The sequence below is a fragment of the Artemia sp. Qi Xiang Cuo genome, chromosome 16 (genome assembly GCF_049724085.1).
Source record: "Artemia sp. Qi Xiang Cuo chromosome 16, ASM4972408v1, whole genome shotgun sequence".
In the NCBI taxonomy this organism is placed as follows: domain Eukaryota; kingdom Metazoa; phylum Arthropoda; class Branchiopoda; order Anostraca; family Artemiidae; genus Artemia; species Artemia sp. Qi Xiang Cuo.
This window is the reverse complement of record NC_142809.1, coordinates 24663654-24680866: the sequence shown is the minus strand read 5'-3', so window position 1 is coordinate 24680866 and position 17213 is coordinate 24663654. Positions and strand designations below refer to the sequence as shown.

The 17213-nt window shown below is 34.4% G+C and overlaps 1 protein-coding gene across 1 annotated transcript in view; it reads right to left on the bottom strand.

Moving 5' to 3' along the window:
* Positions 1-6635: 6635 nt before the first annotated feature.
* LOC148942705 (uncharacterized) overlaps positions 6636-17213 on the bottom strand; it is a 125139-nt gene continuing 114561 nt past the window's right edge. Inside the window, exon 6 of the mRNA XM_089102574.1 lies at positions 6636-6745. Within this exon, the coding sequence (XP_088958700.1) occupies positions 6707-6745 (39 nt within the window). The 3' untranslated portion in view covers positions 6636-6706. The remainder of the gene's footprint in view (positions 6746-17213) is intronic.

The window sequence follows — 17213 nt, the reverse complement described above, 5'->3', positions numbered from 1 at the left end:
AAAATTTTTCTCTAGAAGATAGAAAAATTTATACTATGATTGTGATTATTTTCCAGTGAAGATAAAAAGTTTCACTTTAATTCTAATTTTATTAAGTTAAATTCAGATTTTTTTGCAAAGAGATGAAAAATTTAAAGTTCTGTTCCAAATTTTTCATAGAAGATAGAAAAAGTTATACATTGATTTGAATATTCGACCTGAAGATAAGGAGAATCACTTTAATTCTGAGTTTTCTCGAAGAAGTTCAAAATGTTCAAGTTCTCTTTTGAATTTTCTTAAATAAGTAAAAAAAGTTAGATAATTTATTATTTTTACAACTGAAAATTAAAAAAAGCTTCCACTTCATTTATTAATTCCTCAAATACATAAAAAATTAAAAGTTCTCTTCTAATTTTTCCAAGAAAATAAAAAAGCTCCACTACAGTTGTGTTTTTTTTTCTCAAAGAGATGAAAAATTTAAAGTTCTATTCGAATTTTAAATTAAATTTTGGCTCCCTTGTATTATATGTTTACCCATCAAATTTTTAAATTAGAAAAGGAGTGACTCGTTCTATTATTTAAGACCATCATTCAAACTCTTTCATCTAGCCTCCAAAACACTAGGCTAGGTTAAGCATAAATAAATATTAATAAATAAATAGAAACATTTCTACATGTTTAAGTTAGGTTAGGTTAACTTATCATGAGTGCTCTTGATAAGTTAACCTAACCTTTTCCGGTGAGGCGGGTTCGGTTAGGGTAGGATAGATTACGTTAGGGTAGATCAGGTGAGGTTAAGTTAGGTTAGGTTAGCCTATAGACGCTTCACTTAGGTTAGGTTAGGTTAGGTGAGTGACAGGCAAAAAGTTAGGTGTATGATTAGGTTAGGTTAAGTTAGGTTAAGTTAGGTTAAGTTAGGTTAGCCTACGTCATTACGCACGCGTAGGATGACCGAACCTAACGTAACTTAACCTAACCTAACCTAACCTAATACTAAACCAAATTTATTCCATGTCTCTTACCTAACCTAAGCTAACCTAAGTTAAGCGTACATGGCCTACCCGCATATTATTGAATATCACCTCATCTGACCTAACATAATATAGTCTAACCTAACATAAACATACTTACTGGAAAAGTTTAGGCTAACTTAACATTAGCACTCAGGATAAGTTAACCTAACCTAACCTAACTTAAACATGTAGAAATGTTTCTATTTATTTATTAATATTTATTTATACTTAACCTAACCAATTGTTTTGGAGGTTGGATGAAGGAGTTTGAAAGATGGTCTTAAATAATAGACCGCTTCACTCCTTTTATAATTAAAAAATTTTATTTGTAAATTCATAGGACAAAGGATCCAAAATTTGGTTTAAAATTATAATAGAACTTTAAATTTTTCATATAGGTGAGAAAAAAAAACAGAAATGAAGTGGAGATTGTTTATTTTATTGGAAAAATTAAGAGAGAACTTTGAATTTTTTATGTCTTTGAGGAATTAAGAACTGAAGTGGAAGCTTTTTTTCATTTTCATTGGTAAAATTCAGAATTGAGCTAACTTTTTTACTTCTTTAAGAAAATTCATAAGTGAACTTGAACATTTTGCACTTCTTCGAGAAAACTCAGAATTAAAGTGATGCTCCTTATCTTCATGTCGAATATTCAAATCAATGTATAACTTTTTCTATCTTCTATGAAAAATTTGGAACAGAACTTTAAATTTTTCATCTCTTTGCAAAAAATCGGAAGTAAATTTAAGAAAATTAGAATTTAAGTGAAACTTTTTATCTTCACTGGAAAATAATCTCAATCGTAGTATAACTTTTCCTATCTTCTAGAGAAAAAATTAGAAATGAACTTTAAATTTTTCATATCTTTGAGAAAAATCAGAAATGAATTTAAGAAAAATTATAAATAAAGTGAAACTTTTGATCTACTTTGAATAAAATCAAATTCATAGTATTACTTTTTCTATCTTCCATCTAAAAAATTTAGAATAGAACTTTAAATTTCTTTATTTCTTTGGGAAACCTAACACTGACGTTTGAGTTTTTTATAAATTCTGGAGAAATTAGAATTGAAGTGTGTTCTTTTATATAGTTAAGAAGAGAAATTGAACTTTTCTTCAAATCGTTGAGAAAAATTTAAATTTAACTAGAAATTTTTATCTTCCGTGAAAATAATCACAAGTATTGTATTACTTTTTCTATTTTCCCCTGAAAAATTTAGAATTGAACTTGAAATTTTTTTATGTCTTTTGTGAAATAAATAACTGAAGTGGATGATTTTTATGTTATATGTAGAAATTAGAATTGAAGTATGTTGATTAGTAAAATTCAGAAGAGAACTTGAACTTTTCTTCACTTCATTGAGAAAATTTTAATTTGAACTAGAACTTTTTATCTTCCGGGAAAATATTCACAAGTATGGTATTACTTTTTCTATCTTCCACCTAAAAATTTAGAATTGAACTTTAAATTTCATTATGTCTTTGTGAAATAAAGAACTTAAGTGGAAGATTTTTATTTTCTCTGTAGAAATTAGAATTGAATTGTGTTCTTTGGTAAAGTTCAGAAGAGAACATGAACTTTCCTTGACTTCGTTGAGAAAATTTAAAATTGGACTAGAACTTTTTATCTTCCGTGAAAATAATCACAAGTATGGTATTAAGTTTTCTATCTCCCACTTAAAAATTTGGAATTGAACTTTAAATTTCTTTATGTCTTTGTTAAATATAGAAATTTAGTTTAATATTTTTTTGTTATCCTTATATTTTAGATTTGAATTGTTATATTTGTTTTAGTCAATAAGAGACATTTAACATTTCTTCGATTCGTTGAAAAAATTTAAAATGGAAATAGAACTTTTTATCTGCCAGGAAAATATTCACAAGTATGTTATTGCTTTTTCTATCGTCCACCTAAAAATTTAGAATTGAACTTTAAATTTCTTTATGTCATTGTGAAATAAAGAACTGAAGTGAAAGATTTTTATTTTCTCTGTAGAAATTAGAAATAAATTGTGTTCTTTGATAAAATTCCGACGAGAACTTGAACTTTTTTATCTTCCGTAAAAAATTTGGAACAGTATTTTAAATTTTTCATCTCTTCGAGACAGATCTGAAATAAAGTGGAAAATTTTATATTATTTGGAAAAATAGAAATGATCAATGACTAATTTTTTTTTTCATTGAGAAAATTCAGAAGAGAACTTGAACTTTCCTTGACTTCGTTGAGAAAATTTTAAATTGAACTAGAACTTTTTATCTTCCGTGAAAATATTCACAAGTATGGTATTACTTTTTCCATCTTCCACCATAATATTTGAAATGAACTTTAAATTTCTTTATGTCTCTGTTAAATAATGAATTGAAGTGATGGATTATTGTTTTCTCTGGAGAAATTAGAATTTTAGTGTTTTATTATGTAGAGTTCAGAAAAGGAAAGTGATCTTTTATTCAATTCACCGGAAAAATTTTAAATCGAGATATAACTTTTTATCTTCCGGGAAAATATTTATAAGCATGGTATTACGTTTTCAATCATCAACCTAAAAATTTTGAATTGAACTTTGAATTTTTTAATATCTTTGTGAAATAAAGAACTGAAAGTGGAATATTTTCATTTTCTTTGGAGAAAACAGAACTGAAGTGTGTTCTTTGCTAAAATTCTGACGAGAACTTGAACTTTTATTCGTTTCGTTGAAAAAATTTGGAATAGTATTTTAGATTTTTCATATCTTTGAGAAGAATCTTAACTAAAGGGGAAAATTTCTAAATTATTTGGAAAAAATAGAAATGATCAATGACTAATTTTTTTTTTCATTGAGAAAGTTCAGAAGAGAACTTGACCTTTCCTTGACTTCATTGACAAAATTTTAAATTGAACTAGAACATTTTATCTTCCGTAAAAATATTCACAAGTATGATATTACTTTTTTCTATCTTCCACCGAAAAATTTAGAAATGAACTTTAAATTTCCTTATGTCTTTGTGAAATACGTAACTGAAGTGAAGGATTTTTGTTTTTTCTAGAGAAATTAGAATTGAACTTCGTTTTTTGGCAAAGTTCAGTATAGGAAAGTGAAATTTTCTTCAATTTATTGGGAAAATTTTAAAGCGAACTAGAACTTTTTATCTTCTGGGAAAATATTTATAAGCATGGTAATAAGTTTTCAATCTTCCACTGAAAAATTTTGAATTGAACTTTGAATTTCTTAATGTCTTTGTGAAATAAAGAACTGAAAGTGGAATATTTTTATTTTCTCTGGAGAAATTAGAACTAAATTGTGTTCTTTGCTAAAAGTCTGACGAGAACTTTAACTTTTCTTCATTTCGTTGAGAAAATTTGGAATAGTATTTTAGATTTTTCACATGTTCGAGACAGATTTGAACTAAAGTGGAAAAATTTTATATTATTTGGAAAAAATAGAAATAATCAATGACTAATTTAATTTTCATTGAGAAAATTCAGAAAAGAACTTGGACTTTCTTTGACTTCGTTGTGAAAATTTTAAATTGAACTAGAACTTTTTATCTGCTGTGAAAATATTCACTAGGATGGTATTACTTTGTCAATCTTCCACCGAAAAATTAGAATTGAACTTTAGATTTCTATATGTCTTTGTGAAATAATGAACTGAAGTGGAAGGTTTTTGTTTTCTCAGGATAAATCAGAATTGAAGTATGTTCTTTGGTAAAGTTTAGAAGAGAACTTGAATATTCACGATCAAGTATAACTTTTCCAATATTCTATGAAAAATTTGGATTAGAAATTTAAATTTTTTTCATCTATATTTTAAAAGTCGGAACCGAATATACGGAAATTTATAATTAAATGGTAACTTTTCATGGTAATGGAAAATTAACACTAACCGACCTTAAAAATTAATATTCTTTACCGACAAGAATATAACAGAACTTTAAATTTTTTATGTAACTGTGTCCATAAAACGGTAGTTGAAGCTTTTTATCGTCTCTGGAGGAATGATAATGGAATTGTTTGATGTTACAAGCATTAGGAGAACTTTATACCGAAAACATCCCATGTAAAATGCGGTATAGTATTTAAAATTTTTCATCTCTTCGAGACAAATCCGACCAGTAGTTGAAAATTTTTAAATTAGTTTGTGAAAATATACTTACTCAATAGCTTATTTCATTTTCAATGAGAAAATTCAGAATCGAAGTTGAACTTTTCTTCTTCCGAGAAAATATATTGAACAGAACTTTAAATTTTTTCATCTCATTGAGAAAGGCTGTAACTGAATTTAAGAAAACTTAGAATTAAATTAAAACTTTTTATCCTCATAGAAAATAATCACAATCAAAGTATAATTATTCCTATTTTCTAAGGAAAAATTTAGAACTGATCTTTAAATTTTTTAATTTCTGGGTAAACTTAGAGCTGAAGTGGAAGATTTTTATTTCATCTGTAGAAATTAGAATCGAGTTGTGTTCTTTGATAAAATTAAGATTAGAACTTGAACTTTTCTATCTTCGTAAGGAAAATTTGTAACAATATTTTAATTTGTTTATCTCTTTGAGAAAAATCTGAATTGAAGAGTAAAAGTTTATATTATTTTGGGAAAATGGACTTGATCAGTAACATGTTTTCTTTTCATTGAGAAAATTCAGAATCTAAGTCGAACTTTTCTCCTTCCGGAGAAATATTTGGAATAGAACTTTCATTTTTCTCATCTCTTTGAGAAAGGTTGGAAATAAATTCAAAAAAATTTAGAACGAAAGTGAAACTTTTTATCTTCATGGAAAATAATCACTATCATAATATAACTTGTTCTATCTTCTAAGTAAAAATTTAGAATTGAACTTTAAATTTTTCATTTCTTTGTGAACTTAAAAGTGACGAGTAGGATTTTTATTTTATCTGGTGAAATTATAATTTAAATGTGCTCTTTGTTAAAATTCAGAAGAGAACTTGAACTTTTCTATCTTCTATGAAAAATTGAGCCTGCTAGTAGTATCATTATCTCTAAAATTATTTTTCTTACATCTCTCACCTTTTTAATAGATATTCTTAACGTTTGACGTTCTAGCATACCCTAAAAATAGTGAACACTTAACAAAATAACGCATAAGATATTTTTAATGAAATAAGGACATGTAGAATAATGATATAAAAATATGTTAAATACATTATTATACATTATTAGTACACTTGCGCGTCACTTTCCATCAATTCATCTATATATTCATTGATGATATTGTCTCCTAATGTCCGTTTTATTCTGCCTGCGATTTCACTATCTATTGTCACATTATTTTTACATAGATAGCAGTTTTGGCACAATGACATGATAGAATTTATGATGTTGATGCAGCTGTATGCTTGTCTTCTTTTTCCTTTTGCTTTCATTCGAATGCTAACACCGTATGAATTGCAATAAGATCTATCAACGGCTAACATGCTACCAGAACCATTATCTAGAAGTTGTCCCCCTTCATCAACTATTATTCTTAAGTTTGCATTCTCTTTGACTACTAATTTCTCTGGTAATGTTACTCTTGCATATCCAGCACTTGCATGATGGAAATTCTTGGGTACACCAAAAGAATTTAACTCCCCACTGTTATGACAACGTGTGCATACATTGCCAATAAGATCTCCACTTGCACTCGTTTCATAGTTCAGGTATTTCTCCTTGTCAGCGTTCAACACGACAATGATTTTTTCATGTGCACATACTTTCGTCGAATAATTCATCTTCACTTTTTACAGATATGAATTATGTGTTGATCCTTCCACTGCGTAAAAAATACTGATTTAATGCATGCAATAAACTCGCTAGTGTCGATAACCTGCCATCGAGTACCAGTGGAAAAGCCGCGTCGTGTCCATGAACAAGCACAGAGTACGATTGGTAGAGCCGTACGCATATTTCATGTCATTTTAAGATACGTAAAAAGTTAAAAAAAATACCATGTTAAAAAATTCAATAAAGTATTTATGAATTGGGGAGGGGACTCTTTGAGGTTGAAAATGGGTTTAGGAATGACATTATGAATGGAACTTGTTCATAAAAGATATAAAAAACCAATAAAAAAGTATTAAAAAAAAATGGCGAGGGGCCTCTTTGGGGGGCTCAGGGAGGGTGTTTGGGGGACCCTGTGGGGAGGGGGCCCTTCTGTGAGCGAAATTTTTAATTTTTAGTTTACTTTTTTTTTGCGGCGCATCCCTGCGGCACATCCTGTGGCGCTTTCCTGCGGTGCCTCCCTGCGGCGCATCCCCTGCGGCACTTTCCTGACCCGCGGCACATCCCTGCGGCACATCCTGCAGCGCTTTCCTGGCCCACGGCGCATCCCGGCGGCGCTTCTCTGGCCTGGGGGACCTTTGTGGGCCGGGGGAGGGCCTTTGGGGCACAGGGAGGGCCTTTGGGGCACCGGGTGGGCCTTTGGGGGTCCGGGGGGGCAGTTGGGTGCCTGGGTGACATTTGGGGACCGGTGGAGGGCCTTTGGGACCCCGTTGGTCCTTTGGGAGCTCAATGGGCCTTTGGGGGGCCCGGGGATGGCCTTTGGGGTCTGGGTGGGCCTTTGGGGGTCTGAGGAGGGCGTTTGGGGACCGGTGAAGGGCCTTTGGGACCCTGTTGGTCCTTTGAGAGTTCGATTGGCCTTTGGGGGGCCCGGGGATGGCCTTTAGTGGTCTGGGTGGGCGTTTGGGGGCGCGGGTGACCCTTTGGGTGCGTGGGGGGCCTTTGTGGACCGGGGGCTTCATTCGGGGTTGGGGTAGGAGGATTGGAACCCTTTGGGGTTGGGTTAGAGGACCTCACAACACTGTTCAAATGAAACTTGTGTATTATAACGACCACAGAGTTTCACCATTAAATTCTCTTCTAAAATCTCTTCAAAAATCATCTTTTAAAATGTCTCTAACTGTTTCGCCGAAATAGTTCCATAACCTGTCTAAAACAGTTTCGCCCAAATAATCCCTAAACGTAATTCAGCGTGTTCCTTTTGTTTTTGGCATCTCTGCGCTAATGCATTTCAAATTAATAAGAAACCTGATTCCCGCGCTAAAACAATTCATCGCTAAGATGTTTCTTGGAGAATTGTTTCCATGGCCTTTGGCTATTAATATCCTTTGGAGTTCAACCAAAACAGTTGTTTCCGAGGCAAAGACATTAATGACTTGGATCTATTCCTGGAGAATCGTTTCTATGCAAAAATTTTTAAAGTCTGACAGATGATGTCATTGGTTGATTGATCTGTCAAGAAAGGGGAATTAATTTCTTGTTTCTAAGGGGAATTATTGATTCACGATAGGTGAATTGAGGTCGACAGCACAGGTGTTCCAATGTCGATGTTGTTGTTGTTGTAAGTGCACGCTCTCAGCGAATGTCAAGGTCGATGTTGTTGTTGTTGACACATTGGAAATTTAGGTCATTGACCTCATTAACCACGTGTTCTCCCTAATTACTCTATGCCCATATTTGGTGCCCTGTCAGTATTCTATGCCCTTAAAAGGAGCCCTGACACGAGTCAATAAGGCCCTTCTACTCCTACATGGATAAAGAATCTCACCCCTTCATACAAACAAGAACTGCTAAATTGTTATAATCACGCTTGGGCATCTTCTATGTTCCCCAATATATGGAAATGTTCGTCCCTTCTACCAATCTTAAAGAAAAATAAACTCGAAGATAAACCTGAGTCCTATAGGCCCATAATGATTACTCCTGTGATGGGGACAATAATGGTGGAAATGAAATAGCACAGGCTCCTCTGGTTTGTTGAAAAAATAATATGATCCCTAACACTCAAACTGGATTCAGGAAACACCATTCCTCAACAGATGCCTTCATTTTGCTAACAAGTGCAATCAATGAATATTTCTCAAAAAATAATGTCCTAGTTGCAGCTTTCCTAGATGTTGAAGGGGCATATGAAAATGTGAACCACCATATCCTTTTAAACAAACTTGCAAACCTTGGAGTACCCCCTAAGCTAGTATCTTTTATTAAATCATTCATAGAAGTGCGAAGTTTCATCGTTTGTGTTGGTTCAGCCTCTTCACCCCAAAAGACAACAACCAAAGGCCTACCTCAGGGAGCAGGCCTTAGTTACCTCCTGTTTGCCCTACATCTCCGGGACGTGAACCTACCCCACACAAATCTACAATATACTGACGATCTGGTGCTATGGTCATCTGGCAACACCTTTGAGATAGCACAGTCAAATCTGCAAAAGTCACTTTTCCAATATGAAAAATTCTCTCAACATTCAGATTTACCCATTGCACCTACCAATTCAAAAATAATCCAATTTCACCGAAAGCGAAACCATGCTAATGCACAACTAACTCTAAATAAAACAACTATTCCAGAAGATAATCAAATTAATTGCCTAGGTCTCATGCTTGACCAAAAACTTAATTTCCACTTCCACATTTCAAACACAATAAAAAAATGCTATAGAAAAACAAATATACTAAAAAGACTTCTTTCCACTCCCTGGGGATGTAAGGAGAAAACCTTACTCCAGTTTTATAAATCACATATAAGATCCCATATTGACTATGGGCTCATCGTCTATGGTGCATGTGCAAAGACCCAGATGCAAAAATTGAAACAACACAAAATGATATAATACGTATCATATTTGGTCTTAGGAAACCCACAAGCACCAAGTTTTTGCTTATGGAGAGGGGACTAACAACAATAAGCGAGAGACGTGGCTTTCTCCTGACAGAACATCTTACAAAAATTTAATCAAATAGCTCACACCCACTACATAATTGGTTAAGAAACCCAGCCATGTACAGAGGCATTGCAGATGAGTATGCCAATATTCAGAAGAAGTTCCCCATACCAGCAAAGTCTATTTCACCTACTTTTCCCCAATCCCCTCCATGAAATTGGTCAAGTCCCATAATAAATACTGACTTCTCAAAGTTGAATAAAGATTTAACCCCCATTGCTTTTGTCCAGAAAAAATTTGCAGAACTTAATACAATTACCTATAAAAATCACTTCCAAATATTTGTTGATGGGTCAAAAATGAATGAGAAGGTTGCAAGTGGTGCTTTCCTTCCCCACCTGAATATTACAACGGGTAAGAGATTATATAATAATTTATCTATAATATCTGCTGAGTTAAATGCCATAATCATGGCATTAGAACACCTTAAGGAAAACCATCCCTTGATTGCAAATTCAAATAATATTATTATATACTCCGACTCTCTATCAAGCCTTGAGTTGCTGGCCTCAGCTCCTCAGTATAAGTTGGACATTGACACTTATCATTGTCTCAGTATTATAGATAATCTTGCTTCAAGTGGCATAAAAACTTTTTTCAGTATATTCCTAGCCACTCTGGCATAAGTGGTAATCATCAGGTTGATGAAATAGCAAAAAATGCTATAAATATTGACCAGCTAAGTGGGAGACCAATCCCAATTAGAGATATTTACCAATGGAGGCTATCAGATATTAATTTTAATAAGATTAATCCTATCCTTTCCCCCTTTTCCAATAAGTATCTTTCTAAAATTTATAATAGAAGTTGTTCTGGAACAAATGGACTAAATTTTTTTGTATTCTCGTATAAGTTTTCTATTTTAAGTGGTTCAATTCCCCTGTCCCCTCTTTGTAGGCATTGTAATATGAAGAATGAAACAATTGACCATACCCTATTTGAATGTAATACGCTGACGTCTGCACAACATACCTTGTTTTGTAAACTGTTAAAATGCTTCAAACACCATAAAATCTCACTATCAGCCAAGAGCCTAGCCAACTATACCTGCACACAGAGCACAGAAATTGATATCTATCATCTTATATTTGAACTCATTTAGTCGAAAGATCTACTGAAAGATATCTGAGAATATCTAATAAATAAGAGACAACCAAGCCAGTAGCTCTGTTGCCCACAGAGTGAAGCAAAAGGAAAAGGGCTAAATAGTATCAACTGAATAGCCCGCCTTCTGTGAATTAAAAGAAGATTATACACATAAAAGTAACAACACTTTAAAAATACTACATTGAACATGAAAAAAGCACATTAAACAAAAAAGCACATTGTGTGTGTTGCCGTCGGATATCTTTTGACTCTTAAAAATTGAATTATAACTTTCAATTTCCAATCAAATGAGCCCCCTCTGAAGTTTATACGAACATCCATTTCATAAGAACCACATACGCCCCCAGCACAACACTTACAACGCATATCCCCCGGGCTCTGGGGGCGTTTTTGTTATCTAATTTTTTAACGATTTCCAAAACACTGGCTATCACAACATTTGTAGCGGACGGGTTTGGGAAAAAAAGAGCATGGGGGGGGGGGCTATTTTGTCTCTCTTGACTCTTAAAAAGTGAACTAGAACTTTCAATTTCCAATCAAATGTGCCCTCTTTGAAGTTTATACGAGCATCCCTTTCATAAGAACCAAACAGGCCCGTAGGGCATAACTTAAAACGCCTTACCCTGTGCCCTGGGGGGTTCTATTGACACCTGATTTTTTCTTATCCGACATTTGAACTATTTTTAACAAAATGTCTGTCTCAAAATTGCCCTCTCTGAAGTTTATACGAGCATCCCTTTCATACGAACAATATATGCCCCAGGGCATAACTTACAACGCCTACCCCCTGGCACTGGGGGGTTGTGGTGACACCTGAGTTTTTGTTATCTGACTTTTGAGCAATTTTTAACTTAATGGCTATCTCAAAATTTTTATAGGATGCATTTTGGGGGAAAGGGGCGTGGGGGGCTAGTTGCCTTCTAATCTCTTTTGACTCTAAAAAACTGAACTAGAACTCTCAATTTCCAAACAAATGAGCCCTCTCTGAAGTTTTTACGAGCATCCCTTCAATAAGAACCGTATATTCTCCCAGGCCATAATTTACAACACCTGCCCTCTGGCCCTGGGGGGCTGTGTTGACCCCTGAGTTTTTGTTATATGGTCTTTGAACTATTTTAAAAAAAGCTATCTTAAAGTTCTTATCGAATGGGTTTGAGGAAAAAAGGGCGTGGACCCCCTGCCCAACCCTTGTCCTGAGGGCTGTGAGGGAGTTGTCATCTTCAAAGACATAATTTTCAGAACTTAAAACTACATTTAATAAAATGGCTATCTCAAAATTTTGATTGGATGTGTTGGGGGAAAAGGTGGGCATGAGAGGGGAGTTAGTTGCCCTCCAATCACTTTCGACTATTAAAAATGGCACTATCCCTTTAAATTTCCAATCGAATGAGCCTTTTTTGAAGTTTGTACGACAACGTCTTCTATAAAAACCTTATATGCCCCCAGGCATATAAGACCTTATATGACCTTTGAACTATTTTTAACAAATGTCTGTCTCAAAATTTTCATCAGATGGGTTTTGAAAAAGAAGGCCTGGGGGGGCTTGTTGCCCTCTAATCTCTTTTGACTCTAAAAAACTGAACTAGAACTTTCAATTTCCAATCAAATGAGCCATCTCTAAATTTTTACGAGCATTCCTTCAATAAGAACCATATATTCCCCAAGGAAATAACTTACAACGCCGGCCTCCGGGCCCAGGGGGGGGGGCTTTGTTGACCCCTGAATTTTTGTTATATGGTCTTTGAACTATTTTAAAAAAAGGCTATCTCAAAGTTATCATCAGATACATTTTAGGAAAAAAGGGCGTGGACCCCTTGCCTAACCCTTGTCCTGAGGGCTGTGGGGGAGTTTTAATCCTCAAAGACCTAATTTCCAGAACTTAAAACTACGTTTAATAGAATGGATATCTCAAACTTTTGATTGGATGTGTTAGGGGGAAAAGGTGGGCATGAAAGGGGGGTTAGCTGCCCTCCAATCACTTTCGACTATTAAAAAGAGCACTACCCCTTTGAATTTTCTATCTAGAAATCAACTACGCTGAACAAAATGGCTATATCAAAATTTTGATTGGATGTGTTTGGGAGAATTATGGGCGTGGGGGGGCTAGTTGCCCTCCAATCACTTAAAATATTAAAAGAGCACTAGAACTCTCGATTTCCAATCGAACAAGCCCCTTTTGAAGTTTCTACGACGACCCCTTCCATATGAAGTGCCTCTGGGAAAATAAAATAATAAATAAATAAATAATAATAAAATATTGGAGCCGTATGGCCTTGACTATAGGCAACGCTATAGCGTTGCCTCTGATTTACAGCATCTGGGAATGGCTGTAGGGGTCAAGTTTTAAACTCTGAGCGAGTATTGAAGAACAGGAGGGTCAAGCTGATTTCTAATATTGACTTGGGAAGGGTCGAGTTAAATCAATTATTCAGATCGTCTAAATAGCATATCTGCAATATCTTGAGAACAGCTTAGGGATTGGAATTAAAGATTTCTGACACTATTGGAGGGAGGAAGGAAGGAGGGAAGGTTGGAGAGTTTTTTGCACTAGAAAATCCTATGAGACTTATAGTTTATGCCCGGTTAAGTAAAGAGTTAGATTGAACGAACTATGCACGGTTAAAGCTATAACAGGTTTACTCTGCCTTAACAAAGCCAAAAACTGGATATAAACAAAGCCAAGAACTGTATTTAAATTGTTGTTTTTGGGGTTTAGGGGGGGAGGTACATAGGTTAGGTTAGGCTACGTATTTAATATATGGTATGCACGGTAAACTTAAGCACGGTTAAGTAATGAGTTAGATTGAACGAACTATGCACTAATAGGATGTTCAAATGGCGTGCATGCAATACCTCGAGAATGGCTTCCATATTGAATTGAAAATTTTATGGAATACGGAGGGTGGAAGTAGAACGCTGAGTTGTTGCTTGGGGGAAAGGGTAGAGCTAAATTAAAAGACACTATTGCATCCTGGTTATTAAAATACCATATCTGCAATATCTTAGGAATAGAAATTAACGGCTTATTAGATCCAATTGAAACTTTGACGTAGTATAGGACAAACGGGGGGGGGGGGGAAAGAACGTTGTAAATTTTGACTTAGTGGGACTAAGCAAAATTTTATGAAAAACCAAAAATTTTGGAAAAAAATGTTACTATATTTATTCTTACTGTGAAATATTTGTTGTTTTTTTACGCTAGTTTACTTCAAAATTTCAGGCCAAATGACAACTAAGTTACAATTTCAGAACTTCAACCAAGAAATAAACCTGATTATATTGATTTTTGACGGTCTGATTAGTAGAAAGGCCTTATTGACTCCGACGATCACCACGTGGTTTATGGTTTTCTCACTGAGAATGAAAAAACAGGAATTTTCTCACTTGAAAAACCAGGAATTTTGTCACATTGATGGTTGTTTTCTTGGATGGTTATGTGTGTTGTTCGAGTTATTTGATGTTTTTCTCGGATGGTTATGGATGATTTATGTCTGTTTTTATGGTTTTTGTCAGTGAGAATGTAAAAAACAGGAACTTTCTCACATTTATGGATGTCAACAGCAATTTATGTTCCTGTTTTATGGTTTTTGTCAGTGAGAATGAAAAAACAGGAACTTCCTCACTTTGATGGATGATTTATGGTTTTTGTCAGTGAGAATGAAAAAACAGGAACTTTCTCACATTTATGTATGTTTTTATGGTTTTTGTCAGTGAGAATGGAAAAACAGGAATTTTGTCACATTTATGGATGTCAACAGCAATTTACGTTCAAGTTTTTTCAAATTCTCACTGACAAAAACCATAAAAACAGACATAAATGTGAGAAAGTTCCTGTTTTTCCATTCTCACTGACAAAATCCATAAAACAGAAATAAATGTGATAGAGTTCCTGTTTTTCCATTCTCACTGACAAAAACGATAAAACATCCATCAAAGTGAGGAAGTTCCTGTTTTTTGTCAGTGAGAATGAAAAAACAGGAACTTTCTCACTTTGATGGATGTTTCAGGGTCGATTTATTTGCTGATGTTTGTCCAGATGTAATGACATTGGGGTGATTTACATAATCGGTGGGGGAATTATTGATTCGCGAAGGGGGAATTAAGAAACAAACACGGCTTCTTTGTTGTTTGGCTAGTCTAACCTGAGAAATTGATTTACATAATCGGTGGGGGAATTTATTGATTCACGAAGGTGGAATTAAGAAATATTATGGTTTCTTTGATCTTTAGGCGAACCTAACCTGAGAAATTGATTTACATAGTCGGTGGGGGAGAATGTATTGATTTACGAAAGGGGGAATTAAGAAACAAACATGGCTTCTTTGATCTTTAGGCGAACCTAACCTGAGAAATTGATTTACATAATTGCTAGGGGAATGTATTGATTCATGAAAAGGGGAATTAAGAAACATTATGGCTTCTTTAATCTTAGGTCTGAGGGATAAACGTTCTTTAGGTCAGAGAGAAAAATTAATATTCTATTTTTAAATAGGGCTTCATTGATCTTTAGTGTCAGGAATCATAAATGACCTAACTTGTTATCTTGGAATTATGCGGGAGTCTAAAGAGATAGAAATTCTATTTTTAAATACGGCTTCACTGAGCTTTAAGTCGGAGAGATAAATTGATATTCTAACGAAACCTTAATAGTTTAGAGGGGGAATTAAGAAACATTATGGCTTCTTTAATCTTAGGTCTGAGGGATAAACGTTCTTTAGGTCAGAGAGAAAAATTAATATTCTATTTTTAAATAGGGCTTCATTGATATTTAGTGTCAGGAATCATAAATGACATCACTTGTTATCTTGGAATTATGCGGGAGTCTAAAGAGATAGAAATTCTATTTTTAAATACGGCTTAACTGAGCTTTAAGTCGGAGAGATAAATTGATATTCTAATGAAACCTTAATAGTTTAGCTAGGAACATTTATGAGATAAAGAGATTAACGTAGGAAAGGGTTTCCTAGAAATTTGAAATGTGAAAGCACAGAGATGCCAAAAACAAAAGGAACACACAGAAATTACTTTTAGGGGGTTATTTGGGCTAAACGGTTTTAGACAGGTTATGGAATTATTTCGGCGAAACAGTTAGACATTTTAAAAGATGATTTTAGAAAGGATTTTTGAAGAGGTTTTGAGTGTGGTCGTTATAGTAAACAAGTTCTATTTGAACAGTGTCGTGAGGTCCTCTACCCCAACCCCAAAGGGCCCCGATCGCCCTACCCCGATCCAAAGGGCTCCGATCCCCATACCCCAATCCCGAAGGAACCCCCCGGTCCCCAAAGGTTCCCCGGGCTCCCACCCGGTCCCCCAGACTCCCAAAGGCCATCCGCGGGCCCCGTCTTTCGTTGATGTATGTTGTCTGAAACCTATGATTTGGGGTGTATGGGTTGCTATTTTTGACTTTTCTGAGTTGGATTTCTTAGTCTTTCATTGGTATGTGTTGTCTGAAACCTATGATTTGGGATGGGTGGTTTGCTATTTTGACCTTTCTGAGCTGGATTTCTTAGCCTTATATAGGTGTGTGTTGTCAGAAAATTATGATTTGGGATGTGTCGTTTGCTATTTGGACTTTTCAGAGCTAGAATTCTTAGTCTCTCATAGGTGTTTGTTGTCTGAAACTTCTAGTTTGGGATGAGTAGTTTGCTATTTCATACTTTTATGAGCTAGGCTCTCCTAGTATATCGTAGGTGAATGTTGTCTGAAAATTCCTCTGTGGGATATTGAACTTACGATGTTGGGCTTGTTTTATATAGTATTGCTATACTCTCATAAGTTTGTGAGGCCTGAAACCTATTGATTGGGCTGTGTTGTTTGCGATTTTTGTCTATTCAGAGATTTTTTTATTATACTTTCATTTTTGTATCCTGTCAGACAAAAATTATATGTGATATGTAAATTAATATTTTTTACTTTTCTGAGCTAGATTTCTTAGCCTTTCATAGGTGTTTGTTGTCTGAAACCTATAGTTTTGGATGAGTATTTTGCTTTTGGACTTTTCAGAGCTGGATTTCTTAGCCTTTCGTGGGTGTGTGTTGACTGAAACTTATGATTTGGGATATGTAAATTACTATTTCGGGCTTTTCTAAGCTAGATTTCTTAGTGTTTCGTTGGTGTGTGTTGTCTGAAACCTATGATTTGGGATTTGTAGTTTTGCTTTTTGGACTTTTAAGAGCTAGGATTCTTAGTCCCTCATAGGTGTTTGTTGTCTGAAACCTATAGTTTGGGATGAGTAGTTTGCTATTTCAGGCTTTTCTGAGCTAAGGTTTCTTAGTATTTCGTAGGTGTGTGTTGTCTGAAACTTATGACTTGAGGTGTCTAATTTGCTATTTCAGGCCTTTCTGAGCTAAGGTTTCATAATATTTCGTAGGTGAATGTTGTCTGAAACGTATGATTTGGGATATGTAAATTA